This window comes from Crocodylus porosus, unplaced genomic scaffold (assembly GCF_001723895.1).
Source record: "Crocodylus porosus isolate Cpor-Errol unplaced genomic scaffold, CroPor_comp1, whole genome shotgun sequence".
In the NCBI taxonomy this organism is placed as follows: domain Eukaryota; kingdom Metazoa; phylum Chordata; order Crocodylia; family Crocodylidae; genus Crocodylus; species Crocodylus porosus.
This window is the reverse complement of record NW_017728943.1, coordinates 34,143,984-34,155,338: the sequence shown is the minus strand read 5'-3', so window position 1 is coordinate 34,155,338 and position 11,355 is coordinate 34,143,984. Positions and strand designations below refer to the sequence as shown.

The 11,355-nt window shown below is 42.1% G+C and overlaps 1 protein-coding gene across 4 annotated transcripts in view; it reads left to right on the top strand.

The window, feature by feature from the left end:
- Nucleotides 1-11,355, top strand: part of KIF16B (kinesin family member 16B) — a 253,928-nt gene that overhangs the window by 174,059 nt on the left and 68,514 nt on the right. For all 4 annotated transcript variants that reach the window (XM_019549135.1, XM_019549136.1, XM_019549133.1 and 1 more), the window contains one exon: nt 10,919-11,008. In XM_019549135.1, the coding sequence (XP_019404680.1) occupies nt 10,919-11,008 (90 nt within the window). The remainder of the gene's footprint in view (nt 1-10,918; nt 11,009-11,355) is intronic.

The window sequence follows — 11,355 nt, the reverse complement described above, 5'->3', positions numbered from 1 at the left end:
CACACACACACACACCCTGCTCACCTGAGCTCCACTCTCCTATCACCCCACTGGGCAGAGGCTCTGGGCTCTGGGCTCCCGCCAGCCCCATGCTCCATATTTCCTCCCAGCTGCAGCTTCCCTACCTGGTGCCTGAAGTAAGAGCTGCAGCAGGGACATGGGGAGCCGCTGGAGGCCCGGGAAGCCAAGCAGGTCCCCTGGTGGCTGCAGCAGCCGCAACAGTAGTCTCACTGGGAAGCTGTGCATGCTGGCTGGGGCCCTCCCACGGAAAGGTGGGAGCGAAGCATGCAAGCTGGACAGAGTACAGTTAATTCGTGGGTGCCTGTGAGCCAGATGAAACTGCCTGGTAAGCCAGATCCAGCCTGTGGGCTGTGTTTTGCCCACCCCTGCAGTAAAGGGAAACTCCTACTTATGATTGGAACTGCCATTGGTACATCTTTGTCCAGACTGAGAGAGCACTGTAAATCTATTTTGTAACTTCCATGATCTTTCTGTGAGAGACCTCACCTGTCTTTTTCAACATTACTCAACAGTGATCTCAAATTTTGCTTGGAAACATACCTGTCTGCACACTGACATCAGACTCTTGATCGTGGCTACTCCAATGTAAATGTGGAAAAACTCTATTAAAGTTAACTCAAAGAAGATGAGTTGTATAAAAATCACTTTAATATTTGATTATGAAATTACCAATGAAGCAGTTATTCTGTCAGTAAATTATTAGTATAATTGCTGATAAAGATAGAAGTAAAGCATTTTGCAAATACCCATAGCTTCCTGCTCAGGTTCTATTTGCGTTCCTGCTTTCCCATGACCTTCCTTCTCATTATGGCCTCCCATATCCCAGTTTATTCCTGAGAGAGTTTCATATTTGTCCTATGGGTAAGTGTATGTTCTATGCCTTCCTTCCCTAACCCACATCTGCTCCAGTCTCCCTTCAAAGCAAAACCTGAGAAGCTGAGTGGAAAAATACTCAGTGCAGTAAAAGTATAGTATGTCCATAACTGTATCACTGATCCTTCTTTGCAAGCCAGAGGCAGCTTTCAGAGATAGAAGAGAGCACTGGCAGCCTTTTGTTGCAGTATGCCAGGTCTGCTAGCCAGGTGTTTTTATAGTTAATGCAAGGTCACTTCTGAGCTTTGTTGCCATTCTGCCTGCATTGCAAACATCACTCTAATAAGTTGCTGGACACCAGCTGTGTGCTTAAAATTATTTGCTCAGAACAGGAGGGCCAGACCATTTGTAGCCACACTTAGTTATAGGGGAAAATTTAAAAAGCACACATAGGACATAAGGCCCATGTTTTTATTTTCTCAGTTCTTGTTGATGTATGTTACAACTCTGTGCTTTGATGGGACTCTGTGTGGAATAATGGATTTCTTTGCAAAATCAGAGCCTTAATGTGCAGTAACTAATGTCTAGAATTTGAATATAATTTATACACCATTGTATTAACCACAGATTAACAGCCCTTGTCATTCAAGTGACTGCTAATCTATGGAATAATAAAAACAAAATAGACAATACCATCATCCATTTAACAAACTCATTTTATTCACATTAACATATTCTTGAAATACACTTGTTCATCTTTGGCTCTTGAAGAATGTATGGACTTTGCATCAAATCCATACATTAATTTGTACTGAGGCTGTTCCAGGGGAGGGTATATAAAGAAATATAGCCCCTCCACACATTCTTAATTCCTAGTCTGTAGCAGTAAGTTGGAGCTTGTCAAATCCTGTCTTGTTTTGTTCAGTAAGGAGCATGATTTAGGATCTTACTTTTCTGGTGGTATAAAGTGAAATTGCTTCTGACAAGTGAGTAATAGAAATTACTTGGAGAGACTCTTCTTTCTATTCCATTTTATAATACTAAATTATCCACCTTCTCCATACTTTTTTCAGGGATTCTTCCTCCAAGAATTCACTAAAGAACAAGTTGCTGTCCATCTGACAGCAAAGAGCAAATGAAGAAGTGACTAGTAGTAGTATGGAATGGAAGACACCCCTTCTCACATTCTTACCCCTTAGTTATCAGCATTAGTTACAGCAGTAAGACTGATTTCTAATACAACTTCTAGTTGACAAGTCAAGGGTTTATGGTTCTTCAGGAACTAGCAGATGCCTGATAATCCTTTTCTTGTCCAAAGCAGCTGATTGTCTCTTCTGTTCACAGTCCGATATTCCCTTAGAGGCCTCTGTAGCCAGGACTGATTTTCCTGTAGTTGAATTGTGATCCTAAGACACATCCCAAAGTTTGCAGTATAGGTTTGATCGTGGTTTCTCAAGGGACCCACACCCTTAGTATGGTTTCTCTAAGAACTCAGGCATAGGTTCTAGAGTGGGTGAGCCCCTGGTTCCTTGGATTCTGACACCAGGATTTCTGGTGTATCGTCCATCCCCCACCCACTATATGTTGCCCTTTCACCAAGCTACTTTCTGGCTCAGCTTCTGGGGAGGAACTATACCTCTTCAAGGCAAAGGAGTGAAGAGTCATGTGCAGCTCTTCTTAAGCAAGATTGCATTTATCAATTAACTAGAATAACCTTGTGTCAGAATGCCTAGACCGAATATCAGACACAGTTCCAATCAGCCAGGCTGTCTTCTCAGAAGACTTTCTTTCTCCTGCTGTTTTCCCCCCACCTCTTGTGCCTCTAAGATTCTGTTTTTCAAACCCATCTATCTGTCATACAGGAGCATGTGTGATGTTTGATGTTTCTCTTGGGTGTCAGAGACATCTGAGGGAGGTATCTGAGAGTCTCTAAGTACTGAGGTCTTAATTTAGTAGTGCTCAAGTGTTTCTTCATATAAAAATAAGTCCATTGTATTCTTGATGGTCCTTTCTCTAGTAGCTGAAGTGGGAAAGACCCACTTCACTCCCAGGTCTAATTCAGGAAACATTAATCCATTCTTTTCCATTGTATAAGAGTGTACAAGAAAGTCATGGAAGTGGAGGCATGCAGTATTATCACGGAAGTTGTAAAAAATACAGTGCATTCAACCCAGAAATATTATAAGCATATTGTATTCTTTCATATATATCTGTAGTCGTCTTGCTACAAAAAAAGCTAAAGGACTGTATTCTCCTTACCATTTCTGCCTCCAAGCCTTCCTCTGTTCATCAGTCTAGCTGCAGAATTGCCAGTCTTTACTCCTTCCCCATCCTCCACGTTCCTTACCATCTTGCAGTATCCTCCTGCTACTGTATGTCTTACAAACAGTAGCCTCATTTTCTGCTTGTTCTCTTTGCCAGCCTCCTTCCTCTCAGGTTGCCTCTTGCTCCTGCCAGAGCAGAATCCCCAGAGAGGTTTTGAATAGACCTTTTTTAAAGGGGTTCTCATACTATTTGGCAGAATAGGGACTAGGTTTTCTCATCCCTTTCCTGATGATCCTATGGGCCTCAGGTTTCCAATTAAGGAAGTGTCCAGCAGGATTTGAGACCTACTATCTACAGTGCTGTCGTAGAGTACCATACTCTGCTGAGTACTAGCATACACCCATGGGATTCTGTGGATTGTGTTATGCAGGAGATCAGAGTAGGTGATATAGTGGTACTTTTGGACTTGAAATCTATGTTTGTATTACAGGGCAAAGGAGATGTTACCTGTTTTACCCGATACTGAAATAACTTCTTTTTTTCAAGTTTCTTTTTTTCTTTCAAATTTAGATCCAGGTTATCTCTTTCTTCAATGGAAGATGGTTTAGGTTTTGTTTCTGATTTTTTGCTAGCCCTGCTTCCACTGTGCTGGTTCCTGAACATGTTTTTAAGTTTTTCGTGCTCTGAATATAGATGGCAAGGACTTTTCTGCATCTAGGTGCAGAAAAGATAGAGCTAAATGGGCAAAGAACACCCAGCATCTTCAAGTAAAGGTAACAATAAAGATACCTTCATATGCCAATCAGTTTGTGTGTGTGACTAAAGCCCTAGATACAGACATATTCTGAAGAAACAGAATGAAAATAAAGAAAAAAATATGTCTTTTGATGGCACAGAATAGGATAAATTATGCCAAAGGAGGGCAAGCATTTCTGAGGTTCTTATTCATATTTTGGTCTGAACATTCTTCTGCAAGTCTTTCAGACTTCTTTATTGGCAAAGAAAATCACTATTCAGGCTCAGCACCTTGCTTATCCAGAGGCCAAACATGGCATTTTGGAGTGGGTCTCAAAAAAATTTTCAATGGTCTCTCAACTGTGATACCTAACTGGTGTCCGTGAGAACCCATTGTGAGCGCAGCCTATTTTGAGAAGCCACAGTTTTAGCATTAGGAAAGCATTAGATCTACAGTAGTCTCTCTTACCTCAGGAACAACTGTCTGTGATAGTTTCTGGCAGTTATTAATGTTAATCATTCTCCCTCTCCCTCTCATGCTCACACTCATACTTACTTTAACAATGGACAGTTTTCCAAGTAAACTCCTGTCTGCCAAGTAGTTTTGTATGCTTTTGTTTTAAGAATCTAAAATTACCAGTCATGTTAATACAAATAATAAAAAGAAGTCAAAAGTAGTAAGTGGCTTGACCAAGTGTTTAGGCAGCAAGTTTTCGCCAGAACAGGGATTAGACTACAAGAATTCCTTGCTTTTTGTCCCAAACTTAATCCATGCTCATGCTGATCATATCATATTGTGGACAGTATTAAAAAAAAGATGTTATGATGGAAATTGTGCACCATTATGGCCAGGATGGGTCCCCCTGACAGCGGCAGCAGGGAAGCTGTAAGGGTAGCACCCCACAGCTGGTGCCTGGTACACAGGGCTGTGCTGTGCTGCTTCCGTCACCAGGTAGGTGAAGAGCGAGCAGGGCATGCCCAGCTTGGTGGCCCAGGGGATGGCAGGTCAGGGCTGAGGCCATCCAACAAGTGCCACAAGTGCTATCTTCTCCTTGCCACCTGGGGAGCCCTTGCACCCATCCGCCGTGGAGCCCCTCAGGGAGCCTGGTACCTAGCCTGGCTTGGCCTCCAGCATCATGCTACCCAGCTTCTTGGTGTCCTTGCCCAGCTCCAGATACTGCTGGGTCGAGCCTGCACCATGCGCACCTCTGTGGAGGCTGGGGCCTGGGCCAGGACCAGCCTGGGTGCCAATCTTCAGTAAGCAGAAGGAGCTGTTGGACAGGAGCTGCTCCCCCAGCTGCATGCTTGACTCAGCTCTGCCCCGAACTGATGCAGACACATGCTCCAGCCCCTTCCCTCCCCTTCCCAGCCTGGGTCCCTCTGTTCAGCATAGCTTATATTCAGGATGGAGCCACTGCTGTCCCAAGCCCTCTGTGCTCTGCTCTGTGTGTCCTCACCTTGGGCTGGTTTCACTCCCCTCCCTCTCCCCAGTCTGGCCTTTGCTCCTGGGCTGCCCACAGCAAAACCTCCACTGGAATGACTGGGAAGGTGCAGTGGGATTGCTCCCTGGCTGGGAGGGGGATCTGGGCATCCTGGACTGTTTGGAGCTGCAAGCAGGTGGAGAAAAAATAGGCAGACCACTGCTGGGGTCCCATGCCTTTGGGAGAGGAAGGGCAGGGGGTGTTAATCACTCTCCCTCCCTCCTCACATACCCTTTGCCTGAGATGCTGCCTGGGCTTCTGGCTGACCATGTGCCCCACCTCTTGGGAAGAAGCCTAGCAGGGGCTGCTTCCCACTTTCCTCTCCAGGTGCACCCAGACTGGGGTCCCTGCAGGCCAGGCTGGAGATTTAAACCCCTCCCCAAATATACTCAGCCTGCTGGGGCCAGGCCATGCCCCTCTGCACCCAGCCCAGCCTCCAACCACAGCAGAAGGGAAGGGAGGGCTTCCTATAGGACCCCCTGGCATCTAGCCGGAGCCACTGTAGGCATGTGGCTGCATTTCTGGAATCAAAAGTGAATGTGTATTCAATTGCTTGTCAGTTCAAATATGTAGATATTTTTCCCCAACGGCTTTAAAAATGCCGTGCTTGTTTTGATAGTCAAACTAAGCAGTATCACTAGTTGTAAAGATTTTGCAACCACAACTAAGTTGATAATTCTTTGAGTGATTTAGCATCCCTGACTAGCTGGCACAGTTCTTGAATGCCAGCAGGTGTAACATTTGTGAAACCTTATTTATCACTAAATTTTGCAACAACAAAAAACAGTCTGCAAGAGAGCACATTGGGTAATTTGACAACTGCTGTTTGCATGGTGTCATCTGACAGTACTTCCCCCATGATTTAACAAGTATAAAGCAGGGTAGATACGCACCTTTTATAGACCAACTAAATGAGATATGTATAGAGAGAGCACAAGTTTTTATGGGCTGAAGGTCACTTCATCAGATGCTGTGAAAGGCTACGGAGAAAGCAGGGTATGAGAAGGAGAGAGAAAATAGAATACAAAAGGCAAAAGGCGGGTGGGTTGTTGGGGGGGCAGGCTATGCTAAAAGAAAGCAAAAATCATTAAACTCAGAAATAAAGGGGTCACGAAAGCTAATCCAGGTCATGAGATAAAAACTTGTGGTCCATGTTTAAACCACACTTAACACAGTTCAGTTTGTGGATGATTTTCTATTCCACAATTTCCTCTTCACCACTCACACTGGTTTTTCAAATTTTTCTGCCTGAAAACAGCAAACCTGAGGTAAGCAATGGAGTATCCAGGGAGGTCGAAGTGTTGTGCCACAGGCTTTTGTGTCTTTCTGCAGCTGATGATAGATATGGGTTCATTCATTCTTACATGTAGCGATCACTCTGTCTGATGACCATTGTAAGATGTCAAAGACATGCATGACCTTGGTAGAACTGGAGGTGAATGAACCCTGAATGTTGTACTCCTTGTTATTAGGTACAGTGGTTATGCGCACTGTATTGAAGTGAGGGCACAGCAGGCATTTGGGTTCATTGCAAAGCCTGCAGCTTGGTGAGGATGGGAGTTTGTTAGTCTGTTGCTTGAGAGAGACTATTTGAGATATTCAGATATATATGTATTTGAAGCAATAAGTATAACCAAGAGATTTACTTCCCTTTCTGCTTATTTTGTGTGTGTATACAAATAAGTGAAATGCAAAATAAAATAACTGTGTTCTATCCTAAAATAAGCAGAAAGGAAAGTAAATCTCTTGGTTATACTTGTTACCTCAAATACATATATATAGTGTTTCAGGTGTGGAAAAATATATATATATATATATATATATATATATATAACCCCGAACAAACTCAAATATTAACTAGAGTTTTCTTGTGAGTGCCTCAGGCAGATATCAGTTGAACTTGTTGATTATATCATCTTATCAGTCACTGAGCAGACAAAAATTTCAGTGGTCCAGATTGTCATATCTTCATTGCAGACATATAATCTTTAAGATAGGAAATATCCCTTTTTAATTTAGCAAAGAAAGAAAACACAATTATGGTTTATTCTATAACATGAATATTTTTATTATGTTTGATCTGATATACTGTAACAGCTTTTGTTTTGCATATCAAATCCATATTTAGCATTGAATTAATGTCACAATGTTAATACAAATGTGTTAAAATGTTGTAGAAAAATACATTATGTGCAATAGTCTATATTCAGATATTAACACTCATAATATAAAATAGTTTTAAAATAAACTGCTGAGGAACAAGCTGTAATATTTAAAAAGCACCAGAGGGAGGTGGGAACTATTCTATGCTAACATTCTATGCTAATTTTGAAAATTTTAATTCTAACCTCTGCATATGGATTCAGTCTATAGGTGTCAAAAATAATTCTTAATTTCTTACAGTAGTTCAAAAAGGGTAGTCCCAAATTTAATTTCCCTCTCTTGCTTAAGAGAAAGTATGGAGGTTTGAGGGATTTATAGCCATGGAATTTAGGGCAATTTATATTCATTTAAATAAATGAAACGGCTCCCATTGACTACATGGTTGGATCAGGTCTTCCTTTTTAGAAGCTGTTTAAACTCTGCTTTTTTTCCATTACAATCCTTTTTCTGTTTATGAACTTTTGGGAATGTAAGGATTTTGCCAAGCATTGAAACTGACCCATATAAAGTATCATCGTTCAGGAAATGGAGAATGTACTATAGCCTGGGTGACAAAACAGCCATTATGCAAAAAAGGATTTTAAAGTAAAAATGGTCCAAAATTATGGACTTTGGCTGGCTGTGGAGTTTATTCTTGAGAATCACCGGGGGGAAAAAATGGCTATACTCCTGAGACCACTGTCCTCACCCACTAAAGAACTTTTGGAGAAAATTTCTTTGCATTGTCATGTGTAGCTTTTTATTTTTTTCATCCTATTCAACTCAACCCTATCTAGTGCCAAATGAGGTAGTTATTACAATCATTGAGCTTTGATTAAATCTCAGAGGCCAGAGGTGATAAATAAGATTTATATGAACTCTGCATTGCCCTGGGACCTATACACCTGTCAGATGCAGAGCAGAATTCTTTGGTAGATTGACACCCATGCTGTTCCATTAGTCGTGTTTGTAGAGAGCTGTGAATGCTTTGGGCTAGAATTCATCCCCAAAACTACAGTTTTTTAAATTGACATATTGAAAAGCAAAAAGTCATTTCTGAACAATTATATAAAATATAATCAATACAGCAAATAAACCTTTAAAAAGGACAGTATAGTAATACATTTGCATCTTAAAAGCTGGAAACCCAGGTTCTTAACTTGATTAAAACAAGAGGTGAATGCTTTAAGGAAATCAGTGTATTTATATTTACTTACTTTTTTCCTAGTCCCTAATATTGTACAACACATGTTCATTTTGCTTTCCTATTCCTTCACTCTTTTTTTTTTCCTTTTCCTTACCCTGTCTAGTTCATAACTTCTTTCTAGTCTCAATTCATTTACCTGGAAACTAAAAGTCAGGGGTTGATCTAGAGGCAGTACAATGACACAGTCAAACCTCATCTTTTGGACTACACTGGGGGCAGGAGACAGGGACTTTAAGTTCCCAAAGCAGGTGAGAATCTCCTTCCCAGATCCCTGTACTACTATTTTTGGTACAGCCTGCTTTCTCCTCTGCGCTCAGCAGCACATCCCCTCCTATCCCATTCCCCGCTCCTTTATCTACTGCTGCCCTTGTCCCCGGCTGACCTGGTGGGGCAAGGGACCCCATAGCTGCTTCTGCCATGCTCCTTCTGGACTGCACAGGGAGCCAGACTCAACTGGGAACAACAGAAGCAGCGGCAGTGGGCAGGTTCCTCCTTCCTGTCCAATCCCCTGGGTGTTCCCTGCCAGCCCAGGATAAAAGGAGGAAGAAAGAACTTGGTTGAACCCAGCTTCTCACATAGCTGCTCCTTACCGCCCCAGCTGGAGTGGGCAGGAGAAGCCAGGGCAGTAGTCATGTCTCCCTGCATCCTGAGGCATAATTACAAATGGGGAGGGGGGTGTAGAGGAGGATAGCTGTTACTGAGCATGGAGGAGAAGGGAGGCAGTAAGCCAGCTAGGGAGATATTCTTATTTGCTTCAGGGATTTGAAAAATGTCCCCAGCTACTGCTCCTGAGGTGTAGTCTGCCCACCCTGGGGGTGGAAGAGAGGCTGGGAGTGGGGTTGCAACCACCCCTGTAACACCAGTTGTCACTCCTGTTACAAAATCCTGGACCTACCTTTGCTAAAAACCAAACTCAGATCTTCTTCAATTAAATTGCATTGAAATTTCTACTTCTGATTTCTGTGCTTATATGAAGTCAAAAGTTGCAGTGATGTAGCTTTCAAATCACTTCAATAGACTGAATATCAGTCTTGTATATCTAGATGTAGATATGTAAAGAATTTTGGAATATCCATCAATGACTGAGGGCCACAAAATCCACTTTATTTGATGGTGTATACCTGAAATCTCTGTTTGAATTGGACAGTTATTTTGCATGAATAGAAAGTTTTTCACTACTTAACAAAATAGTTATTCACTTACTGCAGTAGTTCCATTGTTTTTAATGAAAGTATTCCTAGAAGTAGGGTGCTTATCATTGGGCGTGTCTACATGTACAGTTAATGTGAAGCAATAAACTCCAGGGTGTGTTGCGTACTGGCACACCGTTTACAAATGCACCTGGGACCACAGGAAGTTGAGCCAAGTTGGAGCAGCCCTGGCTGGCAGGGGGCCCTAGGGGTCAGTCTGCCAGCTCGGGGCTGCTGCCCTGGCAACTTAACATGCTGTGGGAGGGACTGGCTGGAGCACGAGAGTGCTCCAGTGCAGAGCTAGCCTGCAGCCAGTGACACTGAAGCACTTTCATGCCCAGCCAGCCCCATCAGCATCTATTTGTGTGTTGCTGCACAGTAAATAATGCCACTGCATGATAGTACTTGTATTTACTTAATTGGGTTACTCCAACCTAATAGAGGCACACATAGATGCTGAGACTTTTTCTGTGGAGCAATGAGTCTACTCCACAGTAAACACCCATGTAGATGTGCTCAGGGATGGCTCTGGTATTTTGAAGAAATGTGTTGTATTGAATGCTGTGATTCAATAGCTATGTGATTTAGTGTAAGAATATGTGGGAAATAAACTTGTTCACTACATTGCTGCATGTAATATGTTTTTGACACAGAACTTGTGCTATATGCTGCTTTGTAGTATATTTCATTCATTATTTTGAATAATCTGACATCTAAATAATGTTACAACTGCATGTGGAATTGACTGTGTGCGCAGATTTTTCAAACCACACTGGAATATAGAATAAATGTGTTCGATCCTTGATACTGACTAAACACAGCTAAAGACTTGTTGACTGTGAAACTAAGTAATTACCTCGTTTAGTGATCTTTTGATTTTTATTTGATCTATTCTGCTACTTTAATAAAAGAAAAAGTAAGTAAACCCTACCAAAATGGTGTTGCATTTAAAGAAATTAATGCTACTTGTTTTATCTAATTATATAGTAACCTTTTTGCTGCATTCTTTTTAGTGGTACAAATCATGTGAGTGCATGTCGTTTTGTTTTTTCCGGCTACTGTAGATAACAGTCTTGGATGAAACATGGACAGTATTCAGGCGGTACAGTCGTTTCCGAGAAATGCATAAAACGTTGAAATTAAAGTACCCAGAGGTAAGTTATTGGGAAACCATTTTGAGGGGTAAGGTGGTAGAAAGCCTGAAAAGAACAAGGTTTTCCAAAGATACACGATGTGTAAAATTCTGACTCTCAGGTCTGCACTTCTAGTATAAAACTGGTGGCCTCCTGCAGTGGTTTGAAGTTCCAAAGGCACTGGGTCCAGGATGAATCATTACATACCATTGCTACAGTGGAACAGCAACAAACCATGCAGCCTCTAACCATTAATTCCTTTCTTAACTGCTGACTGGAGATGTTCCCTAGGGGCTACGCTTTTCTACTTTGCCATTCACTGCAATGTTCCTGCAGTCTTGTCGTGTCACTTTGACAACTTCTCATTT